Source organism: Buteo buteo, chromosome 1 (assembly GCF_964188355.1).
Source record: "Buteo buteo chromosome 1, bButBut1.hap1.1, whole genome shotgun sequence".
Lineage (NCBI taxonomy): Eukaryota > Metazoa > Chordata > Aves > Accipitriformes > Accipitridae > Buteo > Buteo buteo.
The window spans coordinates 26512007-26524342 of record NC_134171.1 but is presented as its reverse complement, the minus strand read 5'-3'; the positions used below and the strand labels follow the sequence as shown (position 1 = coordinate 26524342).

The 12336-nt window shown below is 45.8% G+C and overlaps 1 protein-coding gene across 4 annotated transcripts in view; it reads left to right on the top strand.

Moving 5' to 3' along the window:
- Positions 1-237: 237 nt before the first annotated feature.
- The window catches only part of RBM47 (RNA binding motif protein 47), a 79884-nt gene continuing 67785 nt past the window's right edge, over positions 238-12336 (top strand). For 3 of the 4 annotated variants that reach the window (XM_075024838.1, XM_075024817.1, XM_075024800.1), the window contains exon 1: positions 238-607. In XM_075024838.1, coding sequence (XP_074880939.1) covers positions 579-607 — 29 coding nt within the window. In that variant the 5' untranslated portion in view covers positions 238-578. The remainder of the gene's footprint in view (positions 608-12336) is intronic. The other variant, XM_075024807.1, reaches the window with a different exon arrangement.

The following is a 12336-nucleotide window of genomic DNA, read 5'->3' as shown; positions in this document are numbered from 1 at the left end:
AGTATTTGCATATACGTGATGAAACATTGCCTGTACTAAGCTTTCCAGCAAAAAAAGAACTGCATTTGAAGAAAAGTGACTGAAGGGAGAAGCTGAAAACTTTTTTTTTTCCTTTTTTTTTTTTTCTGTTGCATGACAATGCAAGCAGGAATTACTACTTAAAAAAAAAAATAAAATCTGCTGGTGTGTGCTTCCTGTTCCAGTTTGTTTAGTCACAAGAGATCTCTGTTGGTTGGTTTCATTTACTATAAACAGGTCTTGTGCTTTGTTTCAATACATCAAAGCCCATAGCCAGGCACAGACAGGTAATGTAAAAGGGGGTGAGAAAGTTTACAGTCTTGCTTCATTGTTTCTTTAAGCCTTCCAGACAACGGTCAGAGGGATTACCCGGAGGTTAAAAGAAGGCTTGGCTGTTGGTTTTTTTTTTTTTCCATAAACTGGTTTCTCTTTTGTTCCTTTTCTAGAAACCACATGTAACTTTAGGTCAGAAAAGGGTAAAATGTGGCACTTCTTTAACCAGCGTTACCGCTGCCTTGGGGTAACCGGATCGGGCAAAGGTGTCGGCTCCTCTCCCTGCTATGCTAACGCCGGTGATGCTGTCCTTCAGGTGAGTACCAGTGGTTTATTTTCTTTTCAAATCTCCATCCACCTGAAGGATGCAGATGGCCGAGGAGGGTATTTTCTCATGACTGACACTGCCAAAAAACAGTCACTGGTTTAGCCCTTTAAAGATAAAAGGGAATCACTCCCTCCCACAGCATTTTTAGTAAAGCTGCTCTAAAAGTTTGCTTTCTTCCAGCCTTTGCATCTCTCCAGGTTTCCCTCTCTCTTTTCTTCCTTTCTTCCTTTTTTTTTTTTTAATCTGCCCTCTTAAAACAACAGGAATGCTGCACTGGCTCTCAGCCAGCCAAGGCTCAGCGAGCAGGGTAAAATTTCAGTTCAGATTTACGGGAAGGTGTTGGGAGTAAAAATCTGGTTTGGTGAGTTTAAGGCAGGGAGTAGTCAAGAGACAACCTTGCTACTGTGAGCTCGGAGAGAAAGGGAGGAGGGAGGGGTTGCGGGGTGGGGGGAGATAAAAAAAAAACCACCCAGGCTGGGGATGAGAGACCAATTTTTCCCCTGTCCGAGTTTCAGTGCGTGTTCCTGAGCTCCTGCAGCCTTATCGAGTTTGCAGGCAGAAAGTCGGGTCTGGAAGAGCTGCGCCGTGCCGGCAAGGAGCTCAGTGTCCGCTCAACTCCCTGGAATGTGCAGCTTAGGGCAGGGGCGAGCAGGGGCTTTAGCTTAGCTGGTACTAATTGCAAGTTTTAGTGCTCAAAAACTCTGTTAAAAAAAAAAAAAAAAAAAGAGCCAAGAGAGGGGGTTAAGGCTAGGAGCAGCAGTGTGAGGAGTTGCTCAACTCTTGTTTAGCAGCGCGGTAGAAAGGAAAATGCATTAGGTTGCTTCCCCGAAACGTTGCCGTTGCTGCGAATGGTGCTGGGCGCTGAGGCGGGCTCCAGGTAGGTACCGTCGCTTTTCAGTTTGCTCTGCTCTTCCCCTGTCCTTACCTGAGGGTTTACTCTTCTGTGAGTGGGTTGACAACGTAAGAGGACAGAAGTTTGCGCAGAAAATACATTTTAAAATGTTTTTAGGAGGAAAAGGCAAACAGAGGGGACTGCAGAGATTCTTGGTGAAGTTTTGGTGACTCTCTTCAAGTGACAGATTTCTGGTGATTCAGACAAAAGGTGACAGGCGAGAGGCAAAAGCAGGTATTAAACAAGGACAGAGAGACAAGTGATCTGCAGATCTGAGAGTTTTAAATTAAAAGATGTATGTTTCTCCATGTCAAAGAAAACCCACGGTGTGATGTGCCTGATGTCTTTGGAGTAAATTTTGGAAGGGGTATTTTGTTTGTATGGCTGTTTCTTCTTTTCCAACGTTTAAAATACTGTTGTTTGTGCAGAACGCAGAGCGGTGGCACAAGTGACAGGGAGGTGACAAGAGGGCTCTGAGATAGGCTGCTGTCTGCCAGTCTGTTATAGACATTAGCATAAGAATGGGATCTTATCTGGGAAAAGTTTCTGATGAGCGTTTAAAATACTTGTATCGATCAGGAGGTCAAGCACCCCTTTCACTCTGAGGTATGTGTGATTATATGAGAAATACCAGTGACTCCTTATTCCTGTTAAAAGAAATAGACTGTTTTGGTTTTTTTTAGAGGGAAAGCTACACAGCTCATTTCTTCTTAGGAATTTAAAATAAAACTTTAAGCTAATGCCACGGTATTATAATAGTTAAGGATGGGCTGGGACGTAACAGGTCGCAGACTCCCTCCTCAATTTTATCAGCCCAGCCGGGCTGACCTGGCAGAGGGCAGGAGCGTAAGGCCAGGCTGAAACGAGCCGCCTGAGGCGAACACCAAGTGAACCTGGCTGCCTTTGTGCGCGCCTCCTGGACTTCCCAAACGACAGTTCGGACGAGCCCGCAACCGCTCTTCGCCAGCCGAGCCGAGTTCACGCCACGCGAGAGGGGGAACCGGGCGCCTTTCGCAACCGGGCGCAGGCCGGGCGCAGGCCGGCTGCCAGCGGGATGGCCGCCGCCGCCCCGCAGGTGCCAGGCCGCGGGGGCGAGAGGTCGCCCGCCGTGTTCAGCGGAGCCTGGTATACGGCTGGGCAACGGGAAGGCCACGCGCGCTCCGGGAGAGGAATCGGAGATAAGGCCGGGAATACGCTGCCTGACGTTGGGTGTCCGGCAGGCTCGCTGGCACTGAAGGCGAACGAACTGCCGACTGGGAGATAAATGAAGAGACGAACGCTTTTCTGGGGCATTCGTTGTCTCTCGCCCCGCTCCCCTGCGTATTCCCCTCCCGGGAGAGGTTTTTCTCCTGGCTTGTTTTAAAGCCGTGCATCCTGCCGGGAGCTGAGGGCAGGTGCTCCCACCTCGCCTGCCTGCCCCGGAGACCCCGGCTCCCTCCCCTGCTTTCGGGTTTGTTTGGAGCGGTAGAAAGTAAAGGAATGCGCCGCCTCCGATACACCGGGTTAAAAAAACCGTTTAAAACCTTGGAATAAAAGTACTTAATATAAGCAGCAGAGATGGCAGAGCCTTCAGGGAATACTATTTCAATGGCTGTTTGGTCTGAAAGCTTGACCTTGCACGGCCCACGCTCGGCGGGCTTCGGCAGGGCTCTCCACGGCACCGGGGTCTGCTTTTGGGACTGCCCACGTTTCGGGGTCTTGGCACACTCGCTCCTTTGCTGCCGCTCTGCGAAATGCTACACCCTCTTCTGCGAAAGCTATGAGAGCATCTGACAGAAGGCAGAGGAGTTTGCTTTTCCTTGTTAGGACATATTTTTTCCACTGTCAGCTGTTTCCCCCTGTGAAAATTAAAAGCCCCTTGGGTAAAAAGCTGGAAATTATGCTGACTAAAAATATTTAATCCCAACAACGTAGATGGCAATTCTTACTTCTACCATCATAGATTTATTATTGGCTCTGACAACCAGTGAAATTGATTTTTATGGTTTTAAGTGTACACTGAAGTCCTATTCACTGGGTTGGCAATGTTATATTCAAAATTTATTAATATCCTACAGCTAGAGAAGAAGGTCCAGGGGTTACCCTGAAGTGGGTATGCAAGCACCTGTTGGTTTACCATAGGAGCCCACAGCACTATTACAGTGACAAACTCCAGCAGATGTTATACTACACTTACAGGTAAAGCAATAATACAATCTTGGCTTTTTCATTCAAACCACTGGCACTGATCATCTGTGCATGGTTTCCCAAATCAACATTGCTCTGATTTATTAAGAAATGTAATAGGGGAAAATATGTGCTCTTTGTGAAGAAATGTTGCCAGATCCTGTTCCTGTCGAAAATAAGAAATCAATTACTTGGATGAACTGAAAGATCAGGTTTTCTTTGTAGCAGGGAAGCAGATCTGACAGACTAACTATGAAGGAACTATCTCCATGCCTGTGTATGGATGTGTGTAGTTGCCTCTCTCGTCAGGAAGTTGAGATCTCCAAATTACCGATGACCTAAACCCACAAATCCTTCCTTATATTGTAGTTGAGTCACTTTGAAATTTGTTTCATATGGGGATTTTTAGGTGCAATTTTCAAGGTTGTAAAATGGATCCTGTGAACAGGATATTTTTGTGTGCTGCTTTAGCAGAAGGAAGGACTCTGACCTTTATCTTTCCAGTAAGAGGCCTAAAATAATATTTCTTTCTGTTGTTGTAATTTTTTTTTCTTTTCAATAAAATGCTTCTGGGTACACCTAGCTCTTGCCAAGATCAGGAACATCTCAGCAGCCTTGCTGAGACAATGCAGGCTTTGTATAGCTATGGCTGGTAGGGTTTTGGTGACACGGTAAACTCAACAGAGCAAGGCAACTTCTTAGTAACTGCAAAACTGACTACCTGATATTTGAGGGCATTTTCGCCCTTTCCAGTCTTTCATTTGCTATGATCACAAGCAAGATTTCATTTGAAAAAAAGAGAGAGGTTTTTTATATTTTTTAAGAGTGTGTTTTACAAAATATACTTAGAGTCTGGATGTTATCTTTTACCTAGCTAGGGCATAAAGCTGAATCAGCACTGATGGGCTTATTTGGCACGAGATGGAAAGAAACTACAAATGCACAAGAATCCTCAACCAAGAATCGTAAGACAACAGTAACTTTCAGCTATTTCCAAAGTGGGCATGGCTTAACCAACCACTGGCAACAGAAATGCTCCCTGTCCTATTCACCAACGTGAGGGCCATTGGGAGATTTACTCTGGAGAAGCACCATCCCAAGTGCTGTAGCCCAGGGTTTGCATTCATGTTTTGGCCTTTCGAGTACCCAGTGCACGTGCTTGAATTCTACCTTTGAAATAAACTGAAATACTGCCTCTGCATTTCTGTCTTTTATCGGAGAAACTTACTAAGCTCTACCACAAGTCACGGTGTAGGCTCAGCCTCAGCAAGTTGAATTCTCAATAACGTTAAAGATGTTGTTAATTATTGCACTATAATAGATTGGGATTCCTGACCTGGGTGTTGCTGCTGCATGTGTACCTGGTCCGCAGGCGGAGCGGAAGGACTGTCACCACCAAGCGGGGTTTATGCATGAAATACCCAGCGAGAGGCAAGAGATGGATTAGACACGGGGTGGAGCACAAGGAAATGGTGAAAAGGGTCAGCTAGATACAGAGCAGGCGCAGCACGCTGGCAGCCTGGCTGCTGGTGCACTATTTCAGCAGCAAGGGAGAGATCTGAGAAAGAATTTAGGAGAGACGAGCAAAATTTCTCTCCAGTTGTGACCAAGGAGGTAGTCCCAGGGAGGAATTACGAGGGAAAACAGAAAGGTACTTGATGGGAAGCATAAAGTGGGTGTTCAAAAGCTGCAAAAGGCACCCATTGGCCATTCAGCTCAGCCTGCCTGCGCTGTGTGTAAAGACAACTTTTATTTTATTTGTTAGAGAATGGAGAGGTGGTCAAGAGAAGCACAAAAATGAGTGGCACACTCAAAGCATCAGGCTATGAAAATGACCCTTGTAATAGTACTTGGAAGATGAAATAGTGGATCAAGATTGCAATTATGAAAACAGAGAAAAGGATGTTGCTATCATTACTGAGCTAATGCGAGGGTGAGACCCCAGAGAAGTATTTTAGTGATGAGGGCAGATAGAATAGGCAATGTCTTTGACGTGTAAGCCGAAAGCATCAACAGATATTAGCCATACCTTGAAAGCAAGGCTGCTCAAATAAAAACTATGCCCTGTCTGCAAACAGAGCAGTAATTGTCACTGCAGAGAGAAAAGAGATTTGGGTTATCCTTTGAGAGTGGGGGTATTGGGGACTCTGTTTTACCCACGTTGAGCTGGAAGCAATGGCTAGGCTTTCAGCAGACAGTCTTTGAGAAGACTGCAGAAAAAGTGGGTGAGGGGCATCAGCTGGGCTGGATATTATGGGAAAGCAAATTGAAGGAAGTTGAAGTATAGGGAGAATTTGCAATTGAACTTGGTAGAAAGGCAAGGGTTAAAAGCAAAAGAGAAGTCATCAGGGCTGATGGAGTGGAAATCACAGGAAGGCTGAAGGCTGGGACATAATGGGGGAGGCTAATGGATGGTGCTGAATGGGACCACTTGAAGGTTAGTGCAGGGAAAATTCAGCAGTAGGTGTCAAAGCACTGCATGCCAAATAAATGGTCATTTTTTATGAGTAAAAGAAAAGGATCAGGGCAGAAAAGGAAGGGAATAGGTAAGATAGACATAGCATGATGAGGGGGTGATATGGGTCATCAGCATAAATTAGCAACAGTGAGAAGAGAAGAAAGGAGAATCAAAACCACAGGATTTTGCGGCAAAGGTGGTGGACTTGGGTGAAGTGAAGGTGTCTGCAGGGCTGGGAAGGGAAGGGAGTAAATGAGAAATGAGGGATCCTTGTAAAGAGGAGGAGGAGGGAGAAAGAGGGGAGGAAAGATCAACTCACTGAGTATAGTCTGATCACAGTTAGGGAAAATCTGAGACAGAGATGCTTCATTAGGATTAGAAAGCCTTGCTGCTGAAGCAACAAGGTTTCAGGACCTGGAGGGAAGGAAGTATGGAGACACTGCGGCTAACTGAGGTCTTTAAAGCTGGAGTGTGTGCTGGAGTGAGAAACAGAGGGCGTGAGGACCAAGCAGGCAGCATGCAGAGTTAAACTGCAGGAGTTCTCAAGGTTGGGGAGAGAGGAAGAGTCAGAGCTGGGAAAAAAGACACCAAAGGCAAGGAGGGAAGATAGAGTCAAACACGAACGTGCACGCAGGGACACATCCTCAAGATGTTTTTACAACAAAAGAGCACGTTCAGCTCACCTTAATAAAATATTAACATGACTTTAGGCCATGTCCACGTCATGTGCATGCTTCTAGCAGTAAAATTTCTGTTGGCTGTGGATGCTGCAATTTCACCAGAGTTCATGCACTGGTACCCACATCCTAATGTGAGCACTACTCCTCACAGGGAGCGTTTCGCTATCATTAGTATTCCCATTAAAGATAGCACTAATGAAGTGCCTGAAGCTCAGAGGAGTATAGTCACAGGTAATGCTGCAAGCAGAGGGAGATTTCATGGGTGGGTGTATTCAAACTTTTGGGATTGCAGTATAATCTGTGGTTCTTGAAGACTGACTCTGTCCTTGGCTTCTTGGCCTTGTGAAGCAGGCAAGAAAAGACCCGCCTTATCTGACTTGCTGAGTGCACACGTTCGACGGATGGGAAGCTGGAGGCACCTCAGGTTGGATCAAGGAGATCTAACCGTGCCTATTGTTGCTGCTGTGTGTAGTGTCTTACTCAGTGTTTACGAAGTAAACAGGGCGAGGAGATGCTGCTGACAAGGTTGTCTGCTCACCTTGAGCACCCAGGCCCAGGGCAGCTGCAGACATACCCAGCGGTGCTGCACAACCCCAGGGCCAAGGAGCAAGCTTCAACTTGGGCATGGTCCAAACAGGCCATGATTGTCCTGCAAGGAAGAAAAAAAAGTGATTTTCATAGAAGCTAATTGTATTGAGCAATAATAAACAAAAAGGCTTCTACGTGCTTCTTCCACATACTGAAGTCTCATCTTACCTGTGTGAGTCACAGGTCAGACTGTAAGTGTGCAGAATAAATCTTCCCAAATGCCACAGGGGTGGCGAGGGGTGTCTGGTATGCCAGGAGGACGCTCTTCCTCCTATGGCATGTGATCAGTGGGAACGCGGTCCAAGATGGGCAGCGGCTCCTGAAGACATCTGTGGCTGCTCTGCTCCTCGCTGCCTTGTAATGTGCCAGCCTGCAGACCCTGGACCCCTTCCTGATTTTGGAAGGTCTTTTCTCTGACCTGTGTTTTACCACAGGTGTTTGCATGTCCTTATTTGAGGTGCTGAGAAGATCAGAGACCATGTCTTCCCACATTCAATTTTTATTTCTTTTGAAAATTCTGGTTTTCTGCAGGTATTCATCTGCAAGGCTACATTTGTGGTAATCAGCAAGACAGACTGACAATTTTAATTTTTACTGTCTGCTGACCTTATCAGTCTAAGTAAGAAAATTCCTGTTGAAATTCCTGTGCAAATTCCTGGCCATTCCCATGGCCACCTGCCTCGGGAAAGTTTATCAGCTCACTGTCTGGTTGATATATGGGGCACTGTATAAAACCTACAGCTCTGAGGGATGTGGAATGAACTGCCAGAAGCCCTGAGTAAATGCAGTTAAGTATTGCTAAACTGGAGGCACTGGTGGCCTTGGCTGTTGGCTTTCTCATCAGAATGAAAAGAGCCCAGGGCAAGCGGCTGTTTTGCTCATAGAGAAGTTCCACGGCTTTTTTTCCCTCTACCTACAGCATTAACTGGAGTTTTAACTGTGGCTTTTTGCTTTGCCAAAGATGGGTTTGTGGTGGTGTGCTAGTGGGAAGAGAGGCACCATTAAGACACAGCAGGGATTTGAGAGAGGTTTGTTACCCGTGATCCTGCTAGCCCCTGGGCTGTGGGATTGCTGTGAGTAGACTGTTGGCACTGTTGTGGTGTCCATCCCATCGGTAAAGCAACAGAGTGGAGGGCTGAGCCTGTTCAACCAGCCTCAGTTTGTGGCTTTACCAAGGAGGCTGAAATCTGAGCCAGATCCTGGCATTTCCATCTGTAGATCACTGAGATTTAAAAAAAAAAAAAAGTTATTTATATTTGTATATTTATATAAATATATAAACATTTATTTTTTTAATTTTATATATTTATATGTTATTGCACTCCTTGTGCAAATAGTAGCCTTTCTTCTACACTGGTATCGGTGATCACTGAATTCAGTGAAGTCAGTAAAAGTGCTCTGTACTTCTATAGGTGCAGAGACCAAGGCTTTTAAGTTTAACTTTGCAGCTCTTAGGGGAATACCTTGCTGCTTCTAAAGATATAGGCTTCTCTGTATATGCACAGCAGGTATCAACACAAATCAGTCTCAGTGCTGGATTTTTAATTCCCAAAGCACTGTCAAGCAGCTGTCAGTGTTTAGTTACCATCTTTGTCTCTGGTTTAGGGGCATGATCTTGATGGGATCATTTTCCCTCACTGTGCCATAGTTTCCCCACCAATATATAGGAAATACATTTTTTTCCCCCTCTCTTCTTGTGAAACCCTAAAAATGCACTACTGAGGAGTGCTGTAGGAGACAGGCTGTTAAAGAACATACTGCATATATACAAGAGGTAATAGGGATGCACCTGCTTCTAGCATGAAACATGTCTCCCTCTTTATATTTTCCAATAGACACAGCAGTTTTTTCTAAATAAACAAGTTGGGTAAAAAACACAGGGTCTCCAAAGAAAATGAAAGCAAAACTGCTGACAGTGCAATCTACTTACCTATGGGCAGTGTAATAAACTTAGTTTTATGAAAAATGGCATGTATCTGTAAGCCTAGAAGGTTAGATTTGCAATAAAGCTTCATACTGGTAATAGAGGAAATCAGTTAAAAGACCATGACTCTCAGTGAATGCAGCGGGTACCCAAGGCACAGACTGCACAGGGGAGTTGTAAGCTGGGGTGTAAGTTTATAGTATCTTTGGACAAATCTTCGTGTTTTTAATACGTAGGCAACTGTATGTTCTTTTTCTTCTTGTACTCTAGAGTAATCAGAAAGGATCCTGCTGCAGTTTGGGAGCTGTAATCGTGCTATCACAGGCTGGATACAAGGCTATCTGTCCTCATGCATGTAGTCGTGCCCTAGGAATACACACAAACGGGTTGGACAGACCCTTTCCAGAGCTAAGGCCAGTGCAAAGAGGATTAGATAAGCTTGCTAGCTGTTGTTGTGCAAGTTTCTTTCTGAGTACTGGGTTCAAAACAAAACTCGGCCAAAACCACAGGATCGAAACTCCTCGGTGGCCGGACTCCATCCATACGGTGCAATACGGCAGTCTGTATGCAGCGCCTACTGCTGACTCACTGCTTCCCCATCCTACGATGTCTGCCTTTGCTTTCTGGCACGGGTGCCAGTTTCTGGGGCCTCCACACTCTCTGCTTGCTCCCTCTGTGTCCACCAGTGAGTTTGGGTCCGTGGCTGGAGATCCTGGAGCAGGATGCATGTTTGCAGGCATGCAAAGTGAGGGCTTGCTGAGCAAGGGGTCTGTGGAGTGCCAGGGCATACGCAAGCCATTTCAGAGCGCTACATAGCTGGATGCAGAGATGCTGGTACCATGGAAAGGCAGAAGGGATGAACCCCCTCCCCGCCAACATTGGGAGCTCTGAATGACATGCAAGGTGAAGGAATCAGGCTTTCATTTTCACTGTGTTTCTACATTGTTCAAATATGTGTTCCAGCCACCATGCCAAAATGCAGGAAGGGCTTAGTTTCTGCATTACCTCTGACAAGGGGGCACTGCCTCTGTGTCTCCTAAAGCAAGCACTGTAACGTGAACAAATGTGAGATGAACAGCATTTTATTGCTCCTTCTATAGATCCAAACAAATTCTATCACAGTTCCTCTTCATCTAATCTTATCTGTTTCGTGTTGCAATCCTTGCTGTGCTTCCTTATTTCCAAATCAAAGCACAATCTTTCTGCAAAAAATCTGAAAGCTGCCTCCATTTTGAAATGCAGCCTGTTTTAAACAAAGAACATCAGTTGGTTGTTAACTCATAGGTTTGTTAATCCTTACCTGGAAAGTAACTGATGCCAAAATCATTGCATTCTTAAAGCTCTTGCAAATGTCAATCACTATTAAATAATGGTTTCTTCTGAGTTCACACATACTATTGTGTGTATATGTGCAATAGGGTGTAGAACAAGCCAGGCAAGAAGCAAAAAGTATACAAATGACTGGTTTTGCAGGAAAGGCACCAGTATAAAGCTTAGGAAACCTGGGTTCACATCCCTGCCTTGCCACAGAAAATGGCATGGACAGGTTAACAACGATATGGTCAAGTGGGTTGTTTCTGGTTGCTGTGGATATCTGTTCTGTGGTTACTGGTCTCTACCAGTATAGCTGAACATCCCATCAGGTTGTGAGGTCTCGCAGCAGGATCTGCTATGGCCTATCTTTGAGGAGCTATGGCAAATCTCAGGGTTTTTTCTGTGTGTTTGGCTTGTGCCTCCATTTTGATAGGGTTAGGCAGTTGTGCATGGACACTTGTGCTGCAAGAGCCCTGGGGAGGGATGAGAGAAGGTCCCAATTGGCTGGACACCTAACCCAAACCGCCAGCAGACCCTGGGCTCCCTGTCTGAGCTCCCCTGCCTGCACTGTCCTCAGCAGCCCCACAGCCCTGGGGCGAGGGGGCCTTTGGGAAGTGCTGTGGGAAGTGCTGCTGGTGTTACGTAGGTCTTTCTTTGTCATCACCAATGGCGCAAGCCATCAAGGGAAGATGGGGAACTGCCCGGCAGGTTCTGTTTTGTGCTCCAGTTGTGCCCCTGTGAAGCGAGAGCAAAGTCCCGCTGCCAGAGCAGGTGAGCGGCACTTGCTGTGGAACCCCGGGGCCGGGGGATATCCGGGAGTCCCCAGGGTGCTGGCTGCGACAAGTCCCAGGTTTCTGCTTTGCATCACTGCTTTTGGAAAAGCAGTTTGAAATGGACTGCTAAAGGGCCTGTGGCATTAGTATTAATAAATAGGTATAACTGTTGTAGCCCGCTCCAGAAAAAAATGTGCACACAACATAACCTACAGAGATCTAGGACTGTAACTGCTCCAAGTGCGTGAAACTTGGCATCCAGAAGTTCCCATTGTACAAGCAGATGTAAAAGGAAGAAGAGAGTGCAGTTCTGGTTAATAAGGATGCCCTGCATTTTCTAGTAGGAGACTATTTTCATTTGCTTGTAATTTTGCAAAGCTTTAAGTCCCTGGATTGAAAAATTGCATGGCAAAATGTCCGCCTGAGGGTTGTGAATTGTTCTGCATTCGTCTGGATAGAGGCCCAAGAGTTGCTTAACCTAAAATGATTCAACCATTTCTGAAAATTAAAGTTAGAGAATTTGCATTTTTTCAAATTTTTGCAACCTCTTCCTAGGGCAGTGACTTGATCTTGAGCAGGGAAGTGGCTCTTGCGCAGAGGTACCCAGGTTTAAGCAGGTTATAAACCTTTGAAAATCACAGTTTCCATGTGTTTAGTGGAAACTTCAACTTTTAACATGCAAGTCCCAGAAACCACTGTTCACACTACATATGCTCCAGTTTGAGCAAGACTAGTTGCAGGTCTGGTATGAGGCTGCTAGGCTCTCTGCCCAAGTTCAAAAGCAGTGTATAGGGCATCTAAAGGTAAAGGAAGCAAAGAAACAGGTACTGGGGCTTGGGGCTGCGAAGAGCAGGTCAGATCTAGGAGCAAGGGAAGAGAGAGAAGAGGACAAGGAGGTAGGAGAGGGAAGACAACTGGCTGC